Genomic DNA, 20,492 nt, shown 5'->3' with positions numbered 1-20,492 from the left:
AAATATAAGGTAATGCACTATTCTTGAATTCCTTTAATGTTCCTCTCCTCGAAATGAGTGTTGCATAGAAACCAACAAAATAAAAAAACATGCAATGAGTAGCTTTTATCGCGTGAATAAAACAAGAACAATCTACAAGTTAATTCATCTGTGTGTGTGTGTGTGTGTGTGTGTGTGTGTGTGTGAGAGAGAGAGAGAGAGAGAGGGGGGGGGGGGGGGGGGGGGGAAGGGTTAGAAAATTCTATCTATATGGCAAGTGATACATAATTATCTATTCAATGCATAAATATAATATGGAATGTTTAATACAACCACAAATACAAGTGTGATGTGGTAATGTGATAGAACCACAAATAAACTGTCATTGCACCTTGTTTTATTTCAATATCTAAAAACAATCTCTTAAGCCAAATGGCTTCTTTACAATCATGAGTAGATGCCATATACTCAGCTTCAATAGTGGATAAAGCAACCACATGATGTTGCTTACTCATCCAACTAATTGAACTACCAAATAAAGTCAACATGTAAGCACTAGTGGATCTTCTGCTCAACGTCACCTACCTAGTTTGAATCCACATAACCATGAATATCAAGGAAAATATAATCTCCTATCAAATTACCATGATGACATAAAGAATGAGGTACTCTTCAAATACATGAATCCACATAACCATGAATATCAATGAAAATCTCATCTCCTACCAAAAAGACAAATCGGTGGAAGATAGAAAGGTCACTGAAGCGAAGATTTGCTTGTAGTCTTTGAAGATCATTCAAGGAAAAAGGATAAAAGAGGAGAGGTCACCATTAAAAGGTTTTGCCTCTAGAAGGTAATTAAATCACTAAAACTTTCTTGCACTTTATTTAAGGAGAAACAGCCAATGCCAAAGTCCATCAATCAAATTTTGTTTATATCTATTAAAAGAACATCAAGAATTTTTCTAAATAATATTTCAAGAGTAATCTCTTTTAGAAGAATTGTCATAAATGTTTCTCCTTCCTTTTGATCATCTTGGTCTCTTTTATCTAAGACCTTGTTGCTCTTTTCAAATGGCCTTCTCTTCTTCTCATTCTTTCCAATGTTGTCTGTTTCTAATTGCTTTCTTTTTTGCATCTTAATATCTCTCTCTACAATGACAGTGACAGGATTAAAGATTCAATTCAATAATGGTAAGGAAATTTTATAATCTCTTAGTCCTTTCAATTCAAATTTAATGTTATTGTTTCTTTAACTTAAAGCCAATTATTTTAGTGGTATGCACTTTCTAAAATGAAAATGATTGTAATTTAATTATCAAATTTACATATACATAAATAATTTGACCAATCTTATATAAAAGATTAATTTTCTTAGCTTTTGTAATTCTTTCGAAACATTTGCTAAAATAACCTTAGGTTAGTTTGGTATGAAATAATGAACCTTAGGTTAGTTTGGTATGAAATAATCATAGCGTAGTTTGATGGGAATTCCTCATTTTCAAATAGTATTTGGGTATTATTATATTTATTTGGGTATATATATTTATTTTCAAATTCTCATGTACTTAAATGTTTACTTAGCACCTGTCCCTTCATAGATAGGAAAGGTTGTGTGACGTCATCATTATCACAAGCTAAACGTCCTTATCAGTACGTACCTACGCCTTCAGAATAGGTACACGTATAAACAATTTAACTCAATAATGACCATTTTTCTAAGTCATTTAGAACAAAAAAATCTTCTTCATTAATATTCGGTATCTTTTTCAAGAAAAATTGGACACATATAATTTTTATATTTCGTGCCTATTATCTTCCATTTTATTTTATTCAGTGAATGTTTTTTTGGCACTATCTTTTTTTTGGAAAAATTGGACAGATGTAAATATAAACAGAAGTCAATCAAAATAGACTTTTAATATTGCAAGTTTGAAGTGTTTTTTAAAATAATTTTATGTGAACTCGAAAGAAAATTATATTTTGATTAATCTTAAATGGTATTGAATAAAGACAAACATTTTATAGAAAATCTAATATCTACAAACATTTGACATAGATTGTGATGATAATGATGAGAAGAGTAGGTTTTCATTTTCTAATTTATATATAAAAATTGTGCTACTAGAGAGTCACCCTTACCTTTTATATTGAAATTTTATGATAGTTTGGTCATTTAAATGTCTTTTATTTGACGTTTTAAAGAAAATACAAATTGTTAAAAAATATCTAATTTATGAAAAAAATTATATATTTAAGATATCTATACTAGTTATAATATCATATAAACCTTATACTGAAAAGAACATTTTTCTTAAAAACATAATCCTAATTTAATAAAAAAAAAATTATATAATTATAATTATAATAATAAAATTAATCTTGAACTTAATTATTAATTATTAATTTAAGATTATATTATTTTAATTATATTTATTTAATATTAATTAAACTCATCTTAATAAAATTATTAATAATTATAAAAAGTCTACATAATATAAACATTAGAGTGAGTGTTTTTAACTGACTAAATGAAATGATTAAAATTTATCAAATTATTTTGCATATATTAAAATGATTAAAAAAAATTATAATTTTAAATAATTAAAAAATAGAATGATTTTTAAAACAAAAATTATACAAAATTATAAATACAATAATTGAGTTTTTTTTAATAGAAATATTTGTTATTTAATGCTTGTAATGAATTATTTTATTTTTCTATTTAATTTAATTTAAATAGTCCATTTTTAATCATAAGGGATCAATGTAAGATGAAACGAAAGATGAGGTGGCTTGGTTGATTTGTAATGTGCCGCCAAGAAACCCTAAAGGATACAACTACAAACACTCGAAAAGAGAGCAAAATATTTTTTTTTAAACAATACATAACACATAAACGTAAAAGATAAACATTACAAATGGAACTTGCACATGTAGAAGACTTAACTCAAACTCCTAAAGGGTTTCCCAATGTGAATAACTTAATTAAACTAATCTTTCCTTAAGGTCAATTAATCCATTTAAGAAATACATTTAACCATTAGAATCTTAATTACACTAAACAATGATTCTTTCATTCTTTGCACAAGATAACACTATCATTTTTATAATTCATTTTTGATAAAACATTCAAATACATTACATTAATGAATTCATTAAAGATAGAAATCCTAACATCTAACTCACATCATAATACATTTCTTTTACATTGCAAGGATAACTTAGTATTACAATTGCACTTAATACATCGAGTCTCATAAAAATTACATAATGGTTACATCAAATTACAACTATCATTAAGGCATACATATAACATATGATACAATCGATCACATAAGGGTCCAAGAGATACAAATATGGTCCGAAAAGAATAAGAAGGATCCAACTGGTACAACGGAATGAAGTGAAACTAAGAGATACATCTGGAGCACCTGCGAAGCTAATCCCTCACAAGAAGGCACGAACAAAATACCCAATGGAAAGTGGCACTACCACCTGACCATGTGGCCCAAAAAGGAACCACCCCTTCGTGCTAGGAGATAGTAATAAGGCCCTCAAGAAAGCTACAACAAAGCATCACATGGTCTAACATGTACATCAGGTACTCACACAAGGAATAATCATACAAATAGGACTCCTACAAGAGTGCTCCAAGTAAAGCCAACACATGACTACACACTAGTGAGCATAAGGGAAGAGTGTCATTGCATAGCTAGTATGGGTTATCCTGGCAAGCCTCCATAGGCCTCGGCCCCCATCCTGGGTTATCCTGGTAGCCTCTCCCGAACCCCCGGCCCCTATCCATGACTCATGCAAACCCAACAAACATTTTGTGAAGATAAGGTAGTTGGTTTGCCATTCCAGGCCTTCCCACTGCATCTTGAATCTGTACTAGCACTCAACCATGAGTGGGGCACAATTAATCTTGATTAATGTTTGAAACCCAACCCCATTTTATTAATTAAGTTATCACTTATTAATCAACTTCCAAAGAGTTATCTTGGCAGCCACTTTGGGCCCTGACCCCCACTTAGAAGTCACTCTTCCTTATGACACTACACAACCTCCAAAGAACCCCAAGGCAAATCACAAAAACCAACTAACACGAGGAGTTCAAAAAACAAAACTGAAGAACAACTTGGTTATACAAACCTTCTACCAAGGTTAAACCAATTGGAGGTGTGAAACGAACAACTGGTCTATTCACAAGTCAAGACCACCACCAAAATGAAGCAAGTACAACCACAATTCAACACTTAACCAATTCAACTTGCATGATAGACTTACATTCAACAACGTGCCATCATGACACAAGAATGACTCTTTCATATAAACACAAAAAATCCACCAATCAGAATAAATACTCAAAAGGGTACACTTGCACTCTAAACACATCCATGTTAAGGAATCATAAAGATCACTCACAATATGATTAAAAGCTAATGTTATCTAGTTGCAGCTCTTTCAATAACTGACTCTTTCATTATAAGAAAATCCACAATAGGGAATAACACATAAAAAGTTTCTAAGTAAACATACACCCCAAATAGACTTGAACAATGCTTGATTTAAAAACCATACATCCTTTATAAGAATAAAAGCAACTCATAAGCTAAATAAGTCATCATTTAAACAAATATATAAATCTTTTCCAATTAAAGCCAATTTGGCTATAAATAATTTTCATTTGCATTCAAATTTCAAGTTAATGAAAATAACAATAAAATACATTTGGATACAAAATTCACTATTTAAATCAAAATAAACCTTTCAATTAAAAATCATATTGACTAAATTTAATTGATGACTATTCATATAACCTTTATTTTCACAAAATAAATTACGATTACATCAAATCAATCTTTGACATTTAATTTCATATTACTAGTTCCAAAATACATATCACACACTCACACACACACACACACACGCACACACGCACACACGCACACACACACACACACACACACACACACACACACACACACACACACACACACACACACACACACACACACACACACACACACACACACATTTACTTATTAAATTTAAAATCCAAAAATCATTTAAAAAGCCAATATCCACTAAACGTCATATCAATTTAAAAATTACCAACTCACACACACACACACACACACACACATATCATATTTTAAAAAATATATCAAAAACCACATGGCAGTATTAATTTTTTTAACAACAAATTAAACAAAAACATATGAAGTGCCCTGGGATTTTTCCCTATAGCGTGGAGGAAGGGCCTCCACGACAGTGGAGGGCTCCCCCCATGGTGTGGGGTGAGGAGCCTCCACCTGTCATGGAGTCTCCCCCCCCCCCCACGGCTCAGGTGAGGGGACACCACATGGCAGTATTAATTTTTTTAACAACGAATTAAACAAAAACATATGAAGTGCCCTGGGATTTTTCCCTATAGCGTGGAGGAAGGGCCTCCACGACAGTGGAGGGCTCCCCCCATGGTGTGGGGTGAGGAGCCTCCACCTGTCATGGAGTCTCCCCCCCCCCCACGGCTCAGGTGAGGGGACACCACAGCAGTGGTGCCCTCTCCCTACCACGGTGGGTTGAGAGGCACCATAGTTGTGGTACCATCTCCTTACGTTATTGGGTTTGGGCTCCATACACCCCCCCCCCCCCCCCCCGACCCCCTCGAAAAAAAAAATTATTTTTTTTTAAATTTATTTTTATAAAAAAAAATCCAAATATTCCCTTCTCTGGGTTTTCAAACAAATGAATTTTTTTTTAATAAATTTTAAAAAAAATAAAAAAATCCAAAATGTAATTTCCAGCAACAACAACAAATAGTCCCCAGTCCAGAAACAAGGCATGAAAATTGCCAACAAATAGAATGGTAATACATTCAAACAAAAAAAATTAAACAGTCTGAATCAAAGATTCAATTGCCAAAATTTTAAAGATGTTTCACAATCCAAAATTTTCTTCCCAAATAGAAAACTGAGAAAATTTCAAAACCCCATTTCCAAATTCCCAAAACACTACACAAAAGCTAGGAAAGACATCATATGAAATGAGAAACAAAATTATCCATCCAATCTTTCTTCCCAAACAGAGAGGAAACTAGAAACACAACAGCTGACAAACAAACACAAATAAACAAACAGAGGTTTTAGAATTCCAACCTTCCATAGCTTTCCTAGAAGAAATTGAGAAGAGCTCCCCATCCTCCCAAAATGCCATAGCCTTCACCCAAAACCCCAATCACCAAAAGAGAAGGAAAAAAAATTCCCAAAATGAAAACCAATCCCCCTTTTGAAAAATTTCCCCAAATTATAAAGCCATTTCACCCAAAATCTATTTTAGGGCACAAATTCATTTTTTTAATAAAATTTGAAAATCTAATTTAATTTTTACAACATTTACATTTTTCATTTAAAAATTCTATTATTCTTTTTTTTTTTAACACAAAAGTCATAAGATATTTTAATAACTAATAAGTAAAAATCAACTTTCTTTCTCTCTCCTTTTTTTTTTCTAACAACAATTACTCAAGACATAATTTAATTTTCACTAATAATTCAACAATCACTTTAACTAAACAATTAAGAATAGTTGATTATCTGTTTAACATAAAAGTGCTCTAAACTTAACATATTCTTAATTTCAATTTAATAAACACGACACGCATTAATTATTAATAATCATACGGTATTAATAATTAATTACTCATTAACTAACACAAGAAGAGAATAATTAAATACACAAAACGCATAACACGCGGCACTCAACTCAAACAAAATAAGAACATGACCCACATACCGACGTCGAAAAAGTGGCCTACTTGGCAATCCGACGGGGTTGCCAAAAGACTAACGACACTCACAATCGAGCAAGGGTAGGGATGACATTAGGGCCTTAGAACTATCTCATCCACTTCCATCAGGTTAATTAGGTACGCTTAGACCTGTGGAGCCAAGTGGAGTCGGTGCCTTGTACCTGCAATTCCTGCATCACTGAACCACACACATATATATACACAAACACGGTAAACACACCGGTGAAGGAGAATCGTGACTTTTTGTGTCTTACCGAAGTGAGTGATGGGAAATCATCTCCTCGCACCCCATACACTTTCCACACAAACATGATGGCATATACATAATACAACTCACACAAGTAGTAAATGTGTTAGTCCATCGTTAGTAACACATAAATAAACTTAACATTTCATTATTTATAAAATACAATGCATAAGCAGAGTTAACAACTACTTATTTAAAGAAATAATGCCTAATCAACGTCTACTCCTCAATCAACAATAATGCATAGTCATATTCACCAAATCACACTCCAAAGCATAATATTGGAATAAAACATCACAATCAAAATGAATCAACCATCCACGCAAGTCGTTGAAAAGTCAACCATGGTCAACGAGGTCAAAAAGGGTCTGATTAGGGTAGGGTTGCTACATGATTGGCACTAGGTGCTCAGGGTCCCTTTAAGTTACTGCAATAGTATAGCTAAGTGATTTTATTACCTATCGTTTGAAAAATTAAAGAATTATTAAAATTTATATATCTATATAGAAAATCGCTTTATTTACAATATTATAAATAAAAAATAGAAAAACAATTAAATATATATGTTTTTTAAATATAAAAATCCAAAAAAATATTAAAAATCCATCATTCCTAGAAACAGACCCTTTTTAAACCAATCATAGTGTAAATAAATAATTTTTAAAATATAGTAAGTTTTAAAATATAAATCTCAACTTTATAAAAAACAGGTTTATTTTGATAAAATTTGAAAATAATAATCAACTTTTGATTGGTGCAAAACAATTGATTAATTGACATGGACACTGAAATAAGGGATGAGGAGACTGGGGAGGAGGGCTGGAACACAAAGGATAATGAGTCTAAGTCCCGAAAGATTCACGCCTCTCCCTCTCTTGATGTGAAGGGTAAGAGAATTAAAAGGAAAAGAGCCAATGTGGTTTCCTCTTAGTCAAATGGCTTGGATTCTATAGGAGATGGCTCAGAGGAAAAGAGTAATTCAAGGGAAGAGAAAGATAATATTAGGGTCTGAAACACTCCCCCCTTGGGCAAAATTTTTTGGGGGATACCTCCTCTTCTCCCTCTCCCCCATAGACCAGTGAGGATAGAGTGGTCATCCTCCCTTCCCTTGTGATTTATTAAAATATTTCCCTCTCCTTAATCTTGATAGAGAAGACCCAAATGATCTACTTGGGGTGGTCACAAATGTAGTGGTTGATCACTTCAAAATGTCCAAGTGGATTTTTTTTCTAAATTAATTAGATCAATATTAGAATCTGGTCTATGTGAAATAACATTGCTTCTCTTCAGAGCAAAGATGGCAATTCCAAGTCAGAGGAGGAGGATACGAAGATGCTTTCTATTCTTGAAAGTATTGCCAAAGATGTTAACACCTTTAAGACAAACTATGAAGATTGTATTGTTAGGCTCGAGGCCAAGATGAAAAAGGAAAATGACAATCTGATAAATCTGGTCAACATGAGATATAAGGCTATTCATAATAGTGCCGAAATATTTCAATGTTTGGATAATAAGTCGCATAGGCTTTAGGATTCTGAGGCCTATAAGGATCTAGAAAAATTTGATAAGGATAATGAAGTAGTAGATGAGAAGAGCATGTCTACATGCAGTCAGTGCAACTTAAAGAAGTTTGCAGAGCAAGCTAAAAAATGATTTGCAGGATATAAATGAAGTGTTTCGGAATATAAACCAATTGGAGGTTGAGGTTGTTGAGACCCTCAAAAACCTCCATTAGTGGTGTTTGTTTGTTTTTTTGTGCTCTTTTTATTAAAGACTTCTCTCTTTGTTGCTAGTGTATTCATGCTTTTCTTTTTGGTTTTGGGTTGTTGATTGGTTGAGTATCTTTATGGCAACTTCTTGTAAATAGGGTTTTTGGGTCCCTTCAAAACCCTCTTTGCCCTTAATAAAAAATAATTGATTAATTGACTTAGTGCAATAGTATTGCTACTAAAGAAATAAAAAATATTATAGTTATTATTTTAAAGTCTATTATTATGTATAATTTAAATCAATTCAATATTTCTAATAAGAATCGTAGTTCTTAAAAATATCAATAAACAATAAAATATAATAATCTAATATAAAACTATATGTAATTTTAATGTTATAAAAAATAATGAATTTGAAGGTGTGTTGGTGGTATTCAACGTAGCCATGGGAGTTGTAGGATGAAGAAAAATACCATATTCTTAAAGAGGAGTGAATCCATGAGCAATTTGAAGGCATGAAGATTTGAAGACTTGCAAGCATGATGTATCTAGAAATGTTGTAAAATTTTGGAATTATGTTTATTGATAAAATCTTTAATAGATGTAAATATTCTTGAGTAATTTTATTGTACAAATGTATGTATGATGGTTGAAATAAATATATGTTTCATATTTTGTTTTCATATAGTGGATTAGATGACATGTTAAGACCTTGTAATATTGGGTAATTTGATAAGATTCCCCAATCTTGTTTGCATCACATAATGAATACACACTATAGAATATACATATTGTAGCTCATACGTGTTTTATATAACAAATAGAAATTATTCCTTAAACATATCTTTGACCACTAAATTATCTCTCAACTTGGTACTCTAACCCATAAAACTTGAAACATTGTGAAATTAACCATTATTTGGTGGTCTATGTTTTAGAATTCTTCACATTATTTACTCAAGTAGTATCTATTGCTAGTAAACATGCATGAGGAATATCCTCCCTATTTGTACAAATCATATTAGCATTAGAGAAGGTTCATATAACTTGATTTTGTGGAATTTATCAATTGTTTTGTGATTCTTTAGTGTATGCCCTCTATTGGAGCAAGTGGCAATGGTTATTTGATTCCTTTTTATCCTAAAATAGAAATAAGAGAGTGGTTACTTGGATGTCCCTTTAGTATGGAAAGGGACATGGAGGGTGGTGGCGATACATGTTTCATAAGGTTGGAAGAAAATTTAGAATGTTTTTCAACATCAAAGAGAAGATTAATAGGCTTGAGACTATGATACTAGACTTTATAGAAGAGATGAGAGTCCCAAAAAAGCTAATTCAAAATAAGCTAAACTTGAGAATGTACTAATCACAAGAAATAAGCTGAACTTGAGAATGTACTAATCACAAGAAAGGAGATTCCTCATGTAGGAGGTTCTTCAAAGTAGAATAAAGCATAAATACCCAACACTATAATGGTGGGATTAAGTGTAGAGAATCTTTATAAATGAGTCTCTCAAAAGGAGGTTTTCTTTAGCCTTCATAAAATACCTTTAAATCAACAATTTTTTTGCTAGGTTGAAATTATTAGGGAATTCTCTTATGTGGTGTGAGAGTTATGCAAACACTTCAAAAATCAAGAATGTGCCATCAACATCTTTAACTGAGATTATCTTTATGGGTTACTCCATACGAAAAATTCTATCCTATTTATCATGAAGAATAAATGGTGATGGAATGACATTATTTTAAGACAAGGAAAGGGTAAAGTGTCTAAGATTATAGTTGAATGAATTTAGAAAAAAATGGTGTAGCTTGGGAAGGATGTCATGGATTTCTCTTGATAAAGTACATAGTAGGATTATTTGATCGTGCATCAATTAACCTAATATGCTTATGTAAAATTCCAAGGTTGAAGCATATGCCCAAACCCATTATCTTGAGTCTGATATAAAAGGAACCTCTTCCTATAAGTGCACACAACAATATGATGAGAAACAAAAAAGGTGATAAGAAAGATGGAATTTTTAATAAGGGAAATAACAAGGTGGGTTCCACTTTACAAGGGACAACTTAGGTAAGGAGAATCTTCATTATTCCTATTATGAAAGGATGGGTATGAAGAAGATAACTGCTTTAAATTACAACTAGAGTTGTTTCCTTCTTGAGCTAAGAGGGGGGAATATAATAACACTTTATATGAAGGTAATTCAAGGAAGTTGAGTGCAACTATATAGTGGATCTGATAGATTATCTTTGCTAATCTTTGCAAGGGTATTTCCCATGATGGTGTTAGCTCACAAGATGGGAATTATCTTATTCTAGTTTTCTCTATTGAAGTTCAAGTGAGACCTAAGAATATTGATGATATTTTTGATACATGTTCACAAGTAAACCTTGTCTCTCATAATCTAGTTGGTGAACTTGGATTGGAAATGGTAGACCATCTGCATTCATTTGTTTTAGGGTTGTTGTAACAAGGAATATAAATGAATGTTACTGAAGTGCAATGTATATTATAGGATATACCAAATTATCAAAACAAATACAATTATATTTAATAAATAAAAAATATTTTTTAGATAAAAATTAGATAAAATAAATGCTTTACAATAATATTATAATTATATTAATAACATTAACTTTCTAATCAAACAAATTACAAAATAAAGCAACAAAGTATCATACAAATATGTTAGGGGAAGCATATTGGTAGTCATTATAGCTAACTTCACGCACCCACATATTCTAAATTGTACATCAAATTTTGATGATTTTTTGTTGTTGTCTCTGCATGCACTTAACTACTTATAGCTATTGTTCTAGCTTCTAGGTAGTAACAATGCATGTTGTGGGATCCATTATGCGTGCAAGGGTCAAAAAGTACACATTTCAAAGTGTCGCCTAATACCTGCATAAAGATGCCCCAATAACCGTTCACTTAAAATTGCCAATACTTATGCACAAATACTCCAGTAGTCTTACACTATGGGTACCAATAATGGTACACAAATAGATCAATTATGATCCAAAAATACTAAAAATGAACAACTATTGATACATGTGAAATTTATTAATAGATTTTTATTTTTATTTTTATTTTTTTTCTAAAATTAGTAATTAAGAAATTGGATGTATAAAGAATAGACCGTTATTAAAATATGATACTCTTCAACTAAAACATTAAACTTATAGCTCACTTATATCACCTCTAATAAAATTTAAAAAATTTAAAACTTATCCCTTACATATACATAACCTTGGATGAAATTGAATTAAATATCCAAGTAAATAAACTTAGTTACTTTAAGGCTGTTGGCCGTACATAATTTCTTCTTACTCAATGATATGGAAAATAAACACAAAGTTAAAAGCCAGATCCGTAGGCGTAGCAGGTCCCTAGCTGTGACAGCACGCACGCCTTTTGATCTTTACCTCCTTATTTTATTGTTATTGTTCTTAATTTTTTCTCACTTCGCTGGCTGAAGAAGAAGGTTTGTGGTATTGAGTTTTGGATTAATATTTACATTATTCTTCTTGATTAATTGCTAATTTCTCTAGAAAAACAAATGCTAAAGGATTTGAATAATACTCATTCTAAAGAAGTTGGGATTACCAAACATTTGCAAACTATACGCCAATCTGATTTTGTGGTAAAATATATAAGAGTATTTCCGAAGTAATCACTAAGAGGCTCATGACTATTCTCCCATACATCATTTCAATAGAAATAAGTGGATTCATGTTGGGCAAAGCAATTGAAATTATACACTCTATATAGCCTACACAAATCAAAGGAGAATCATGGTAAAATTAGATATAAGTAAAGCATACGACAAAGTTTGATGGTGATTACTAATGATAGTTCTAAAGAAATTTGGATTTAGAGCTTTTTGATTGTATATCCTCTATCAAATTTTTCATCTTGAGTAATAGCTTTCTATGTGGTTTCTTCAAAATCTCTAAGGGCCTTAGTTAAAGCGATCCCTTGTCTACTTTCTTGTTTGTTATTATAGCAGAGGCATTAGGTAGGGTTGTCGAGCATAGCAACTTGTGTAGCCATTGGAAAGTTATGCAAGTCACATAAAATGTAGAACTAATTACACACCAACAATTTGTAGATGATATTATTTTGTATCAAATAGCAATTTTAGAAGTGATCAGAGAAATGGAGGAGATTCTTAATAAGTACATTATTGCCTTAGGTGAATTGACTTATTATGGCATAATTTTCTTTCATAGTAAGAAGAAAATGTAGAGGATCTGATCTAAAAATATTTGGGCTTTTGCATCAATTCCATCTCATGCAAGTATTTGTGTGTCCCTCTTTTCAAAGAAGCTATTAAATCCAACCTTTGGAAGAGCATAATCAACACATGTAAATCCAAGGATGAAGCATAAAAAAGATGATGGTTATACCTAATAGGTCAAATTTTGATTATCAAGGTTGTACTATCTATAGTCCCAATCTACCTAATGTTGTGCCTCTAGTTAACCAAAAAAGATTCATCTATTTTATCATGGATCATTTGTAATGGGTAATTAATGATGACAAATTGGCTAAATATTGATTGAATTCTTCAAATATACCAGCTCCTTTGAAGGAAATAGAGGAGTTAAGAGAGTGCAAATAAGTCACAGAAGACATTTGGGGTGACAAAGTTGTAGATTATTTAGAGAAAAGAAAGATGAATATGGCTTGCATTGGGAATGAAAATATTCTAGAAATTCCCTAGTATGTGAATAGGCCATCAACAAGATAATAGATAAACTAAGTATGCATTTAAAGATTATCTTATATTAGGAGAAGGATAAAATAATTTGTTGTGGTTAAAAATCACGCTCTTACATAGTAAATCTCGGTTACCAAATCTAAAAAATTATCATTCAATATCATTGGGTGGCCTAAAGATCTTTGCTAGAATAGCATGATCCTCTCTAAGGTTCGTGCATTTGCATGGGCTAAAGTTTTTAAGAGGATTCTTACTAGTGAGCACATCCATTCCATAGGTGTTTCTATCCCTTGTAGATGCCTAATATGTGCAAAAGTAATGAAGAAAACACCTAATCATTGATGTTGAACAACCCTTTTGCCTATGATTATAGGAATTGATTATGCAAGAAAATGAGTTGAGGGTTGCCTTCTAATTGGATTTGTTTAATTTTTTTCTCAATTGTCCATGCATCTACAATAATACACTTTGGGTTGGTAAGCGGGATTATCAATTCATCAATGTTCCTGTATGTCATATATGAAAAGAGCATAACAAGAGTATTCAAATATTTAGAGTGCAACATTAAGCAGATTATCCAAACTGTGGAGTTAAATATAAGTAAAACAAAATTGATCCATAAATCGCAACTGAAGTGGCAAAGATCAATATTTTTAGCCTAGCCCAACCCCAAAGGAGGTCACAAGGGGGTTTTCCTCCTCATTCAACATAATCAACTAATAAGACAATTAGTCAACTTATAAGCCATGCTAATGTCATAAAGACACAAAGGCACATAGATGTCACTTTGGGGGATTCGAACATGGGTCTCCAACATGAGAACACAATGGCCTTGCCATTTGAGCACAAACCCATTGACTAGATATAAATAAGTTATTTATTGTCAAAACTCAAGACAAAGAAGATCAACATTCCTGAACTAGGATGACAAGATGATGAAAAAATGGCCTAATTTAAAATTTCCTTCAAATTTTAATAAAGAAAAATGGGCATATTCAAAAGAGAATAGGAAATTGGAAAAATGGTTGGCCCCTCCAAGAGGCAAATTGAAACTTAATTTTAATGGGGCCCTAATAGGTAATCTCGAGGCCTCATGTACATGATACATCATTAGGGATGAGGTGGAAATCCTCATATAGACATTATTAATGAAGCTCAAACATCACACTATTAACAATGAAGCTGAAATGGAAGCACTATATGAGGGACTAATATTATGTGAACAAAAGAATTTCAAGGTAGTCGATATCAAGGGCGATTCAATGATAAGTATTAATGCAATTAAGGAGAAAAATCATTTTGAATTATAAGTTATAGAAATGGGTTGATATGATTTGGTGATCCTTAGATAACTTGGAGGAGTATACTCTAACACACACTTTAGATAATCAAACAAGGTCATAGACTATCTATCAAATCAAGGAATTGACTAGAGTGATATGCTCAAGGTATCTAGCAAGGATATAGAATTGACGAGTTTTAGCAATATTTTGGAGGTAGATAGACATCTCTCTTCATAATAGGATGATTACACATTAGAAGAATAAATATTTTTGGGTAGAATCAGACGTTGTGTCTCTTGCCTCTTCTTTCAAGGGCCTTGTGTTGGGTATGACATTATGATTTATCTTGGTGGTGGTTTGCATTGCTCACAAAATGGAACAATGAGAGTCTTGAGTGCAAATATAAATAAAATCTAGAGGATCCAGTGACCTAGATCAAAAGATTGTTCAATATTGAGAAAGTGGGGATGGTGAATACAATCTAGTAGACTATTGGATTGCTCATGTTCAACGAAAACTACCTCCATGATGGTATTTTATATATGAGGATTTATTAACAAACATGGTGTTGAACCTAGGGAGGAAATGATGGGAAAGCTTCCTGCCCATGCCATCATTGAAAATGAATTGAGAAGAAAGCTTATGGAGCAATTTTTAGCATTTAACAAAAAATTGTACGAAGGTTCACTAGTGAGACTCTTCAATTCCAAATCAACCAAATCAAACAAGATTGTCACTAAGATAGTCCATTTGTTTAGTGATGGCCTAAATCAAAATAACATGGACGTTTTCAACTTTTAAATTGGTCATCCTCCAAACATCCTCTCCACCTAAAGGGTGGAGCAAGAATTTGAGGTGTCTGAGGTTCTTCAGTTACATCATTAATTAATATGTATAATGCATACTCTATTCTTGAGTAAAAAAAAATTGTATTTTTGTTTCAATTTATATAAGGGAACTACCCCCTTGACAGCGCGCAGTTATCATAAATCTATCCTATACATATCACCATAGTTAAAATCGAACTCAATACTCAAGTCTATATATATATATAAACTTTATCTTTTATGTGTATATCATTTTAGATGAAATTGAACTCACTACACAAGTTGATAAACTTCACTCCCAATTAAATTCTTTTAATGACATAAGCCTACAAAATTATTCAAATATTTATTTAATGTATTACTTATTTATGTGATCTCCAATCTCAGATAGAGTGGAATCTGTCTATATCTGTAAATTTTATTTCTAATTAATTATTGTTTTATAAATAATGTCAACTTTACTATTTATGAAGAAATAATAATACACATATATTCAAAATATGTTGAATATAATAATACTATAGGCCCTGCATAATTGGCTATCATTAAATGATATTGACCAAAAGTTAAAAGCCAGATTCGTAGGTGGAGCATGTACCTTACCCGACAATAAGCTGTGACAGTACGCACGCCAAGTTCGACTTTTAGCTGCTTATTTTATTCTTAATTTTTCCTGCCTTCACTGGCTCATGAACATGGTTTGTGGTATTCAGTTTTGAATTAATATTTACAGTCTTCCTCATATGCAATAGGAGGTTTTGATGGCCCCCCACGAGTTATTAAGTATCAAGCAAAGAGATGGCAAACTACTACAAATACTACCATCCTTGCCTTCTAACAGCGTGCACAATTCTTTGCAGGGTAGAGATTTCTATAAATCTCTTACCAATGGCTTATTCCTCTTTTCCTTAAGGATTTCTTAAGATCTTTCTAAATCCAGAGAAGGACGACTGTAACAAAAGTTGGGATTCCAATGAAAAGCTCAGCCAACGTTGGAATTTGAACTCTGCAGCTCAGGTCCTTCATTATTCTAGAAAAACAGAATACTGTTATAGATTATAAGAATTGCTTGCTTTTATCTAATGGAGAAGTGATTGTCTAATGTTGGTATTGAGTCTTGATGCAGGCAAAGTTATTGTGTGAATCTGGGTGTACACTGTAAATTCTAATTACTTAGATCGATCGAGATGAATGGTCCAGAGTATGATGTTGTTGATAATGGTCAGAGTCATAGAGTAGAGATGTCAGGAGCTGTAAGAGATATCGGTGAAGAAGATGACATTGGTGAACGCCCAAAGAAATCACTTGTTATGGAGAGATCAATTTCACAGTCCTATTCAATTCGCCACCCAAAGAAAAAGGTATGGTGCTTCCTTATTCTTTTCCATCTTCCATTACCAATATGATTATGAGAAGAATGTTGTATATTCTTGTGTTCTTTTTTTGCTTTCATTCTGATGGTGGATCATAGAGTGTGATCTGAAATGTTGATGCAAAAAAGCTCACACAATCAAATCCAGAAGCTCATATAGACAAACTTCTATCTTGTTTCAATTTTTTTTTTTGGAATGCAGGTTATTGGGAAGTTGGGAACTTTGTGGTTGGCTTATGAAACGCTTGGAGTTATTTATGGAGATGTTGGGACTTCACCCCTTTATACCTTCGCTGCTATGGACATTGAAAATCCAAAGGAAGTGGACTTTTTGGGATACCTGAGCATCATCTACTGGTCACTAACACTCATCAGCCTCCTCAAGTATGTTTTGATTGTTATCAGAGCGGATGATCACGGAGAAGGTAGGCAATATAATGTTTTTGAAAGGATTGATCTCTTCTCTATGTTGGTATTCATCGAAAGTATAATTCAACCTTTCTGAATACAATTCTTGAAATTCCCTTTCTTTTTTATCAGGAGGAACGTTTGCTCTATATTCACTGTTATGTCAGCATGTAAATATGGGGCAAAATGGTGGCAACCAATTCAAACGGTTTTCTTCAGATTCTAGTTTGACCCACTTTGGAAGAGGAAATAATCTGAGCAATTATATTAATTACAAGACAAAGGAAATGTTTGAGAAGAGTAAAGTGGCACAGAGAATTCTGCTTACTTTTGTGATGATTGGCACCTGCATGGTGATTGGCGATGGAGCACTCACTCCTGCAATTTCAGGTCTGAAACATGAATTTCTTCCCTGTCATATTTTTTCAAAAATTGTATTGTTTTGAGTTTGAAGATGAGGTGATAGAGAATTTGTTTTAGTTCTCGATTCAATTCTAATTAAAGATTGTACCAAATTTTTAGCTGTTTTTTAATTAGATTGTGTGATAGTTTTTTCATCAATATAATGTTGCGTGTTTTCAAAATTGTTTGACAGTTGTTTTTTGATTAGATTGTGTGATAGTTTTTTCATCAATACAATACGTGTTTTCAAAATTGTTTGCTAATTTATTTTTTAAATTCGAGCAGTGATATCCGCTGTCCAAGGAATTCAGGAACAGAACTCTAAACTGACCAAAGGTACGTAAGATTAACTTAGCTCCATATGATGTAATAGAGTACCGGGGATCTTAGCATGATACACTCGGGACAAATATTTCTCATCATAAATGCACTAACATCGTAGCTTGTATAAGGTGAAGTAAGACCTACAATACTGAATACTATAATTCATGCAGGTGCTGTTGTGGGTGTGTCAGCTGCAATTCTTCTACTACTCTTTCTTCTTCAAAGATATGGTACTGGTAAAGTTAGTTTTCTGTTCTCCCCTATAGCAGTTGTCTGGTTCGTTACCAATGCCATTATTGGAGTATACAACATTATTAAATATTACCCGGAAGTATTCAAGGCACTAAGCCCTCATTACATAATCCGTTTCTTTCAAAAAAACGGTAAACATGGATGGGTGTTGCTTGGAGGCACTGCCCTGTCTATAACAGGTTTGTAAAAGATTCTCCCTTACAGATAAAAATCAATTTGACTACAGCAATCTTAGAATTCTCTTATACAGTTCATTACTCGTTTGCATGAAACAAAGATTAGAAAGAGAAACTAAAAGAAGCCTCTTGTGTGTGTCTATATTTAATCCAGGATCTGAGGCTATGTTTGCTGACTTGGGCCATTTTAATAAGTCTTCTATCCAGGTTCAACTGATTTCAAAAGACTAAACTATTCCAGTTGCAATTTATTTCTTGATTTGTATTTTGATGATAAAATGGGGATTTTACATTGCAGATTGCTTTCTCTTGTCTAGTCTATCCTGCTCTGATACTGACATATTCCGGGCAAGCAGCTTATTTGATTAAGAATCCACAAGACATAAGTAAAACATTCTACAAATCAATGCCACACAGCGTGTATTGGCCAATGTTTGTTATTGCCACTTTAGCAGCCATAGTTGCCAGTCAGGCCTTGATTTCGGCAACCTTCTCAATTGTAAAACAATCTATGGCCCTTGGTTGCTTCCCTCGGGTGAACCTTGTTCATACATCAAAAAGCAATGAGGGTAGGATCTACTCTCCAGAGATCAACTACACACTAATGATTCTCTGCCTTGCAGTACTCTTAGGTTTCAGAGATGGTGCTAAGATTGGAAATGCCTATGGTAAGAATATCAAAAGTTTATAAGCATTTGATAGCTGATACACTTACATCATTTTTTGGGGTCTGAATATTAATCTTGTATTGTATGGCACAGGTGTTGCTGTGATCACTGTGATGCTTATTACGACAGGCTTGGTCACCGTGGTCATGCTAGTAGTATGGAACTTACATATATCACTAATACTTCCCTTCTTTATAGTCTATTTTATGATAGAGGGTATTTATCTGTCATCTGTATTGAATAAGATCTCCCAGGGTGGTTGGGCTCCCTTTGTAATTTCAGGATTCTTTCTGACCATAATGTTCTCATGGAACTATGGATGGAATAAGAAGTATGCATATTCAATGGAGAAAAAATTAAGTCCAGAGGAGATGAATGAATTGATTGCCAATGTGGGGTGCAGAGTTCCAGGAGTGTCTTTCTTGTGCAGTGACCTCCTCTATGGTATGCCACCAATTTTGAGGCACTATGTGAATACTGTGGGTTCTCTTCATGAAATTCTCATTGTTCTCACCATAAGAATGGTTCCAGTCAAGAGTGTGCTGTTAGAAGAGAGATTTCTGGTTGGGAGACTTGGACCCAAGGGTGTATACAGATGCTTGGCTCAATATGGTTACTTGGATGCACCCACCTTGGAAGGAGATGAATTTGTCAACCAGGTTATTGAAAACATAAAAGACTATATCAAGACAAGTTCCAGAGAAGGCCAGAATTATTCAGGTGTTATTCAAAACAATGGAAGAACTCTAGTGGCAGAAAACAACTTGTCTGCAGTTGAGGAAGTGCAGCAGCTTGAATCGGCAAAGAATGTGGGGGCAGTGTTTGTTTTAGGGAAAACTACACTAAAAACCAGTGAGATGACTGGTAAATTTGAGAGATTCATGATTGATAACTTATATGGACTTCTTCAAAGGAATTGCAGGTCAGCTATTTCCACCTTGAACGTACCACCTGCACGGCTGCTTCAAGTTGGAATGGTCTATGAAATCTGATGTTTACAAGCACCCCAACAATAATAAGTCGAGGAATCTTTTTTATCTATAGTTTGTAAGCTTTAAGGGCTTGGTAAATTTCCATGTAAAATCTTGTGTCTTTGTACCTTATAATATATTTTTGTTTATCCTATTAAACGGTATCCAATATTTTGTTTATCTTATCAAATGGTATCCACTAAAGTGAATTGAAGTCTTGGAGAGGCCTCATTCCTCTCTGTTGCTGTAATCCTAAAATACATTTCTCACCTCCAATACAAATCCTTTTTAAAAGAGTACATTATGGTTAAGACAAGATTATCATGAATT

The 20,492-nt window shown here is 32.9% G+C and overlaps 1 protein-coding gene across 1 annotated transcript; it reads left to right on the top strand.

The window, feature by feature from the left end:
• Positions 1 to 16,776: 16,776 nt before the first annotated feature.
• On the top strand, positions 16,777 to 20,183 carry LOC131036848 (potassium transporter 26-like). Its single transcript, XM_057968838.2, has 8 exons — positions 16,777 to 16,950; positions 17,164 to 17,386; positions 17,502 to 17,759; positions 18,057 to 18,107; positions 18,266 to 18,526; positions 18,678 to 18,730; positions 18,822 to 19,191; positions 19,285 to 20,183. The coding sequence occupies exons 1-8, from the start codon at positions 16,777 to 16,779 to the stop codon at positions 20,181 to 20,183; spliced, it is 2,289 nt and encodes a 762-aa protein (XP_057824821.2).
• Positions 20,184 to 20,492: the final 309 nt, after the last annotated feature.

The sequence above is a fragment of the Cryptomeria japonica genome, chromosome 2 (assembly GCF_030272615.1).
Source record: "Cryptomeria japonica chromosome 2, Sugi_1.0, whole genome shotgun sequence".
Taxonomy (NCBI): Eukaryota; Viridiplantae; Streptophyta; class Pinopsida; order Cupressales; family Cupressaceae; genus Cryptomeria; species Cryptomeria japonica.
The sequence above is the reverse complement of the archived record's forward strand: the minus strand, read 5'-3'. Positions and strand labels throughout refer to the sequence as shown.

What these genes read in the sequence shown, in the direction of transcription:
- LOC131036848 (XM_057968838.2), top strand. Translation starts at nt 16,777, where the DNA reads ATGAATGGTCCAGAGTATGATGTTGTTGATAATGGTCAGAGTCATAGA. An exon ending in TTCGCCACCCAAAGAAAAAG is followed by an intron (nt 16,951 to 17,163) that starts GTATGGTGCTTC and finishes TTTGGAATGCAG; the next exon opens with GTTATTGGGAAGTTGGGAAC. An exon ending in TAAGATTGGAAATGCCTATG is followed by an intron (nt 19,192 to 19,284) that starts GTAAGAATATCA and finishes TGTATGGCACAG; the next exon opens with GTGTTGCTGTGATCACTGTG.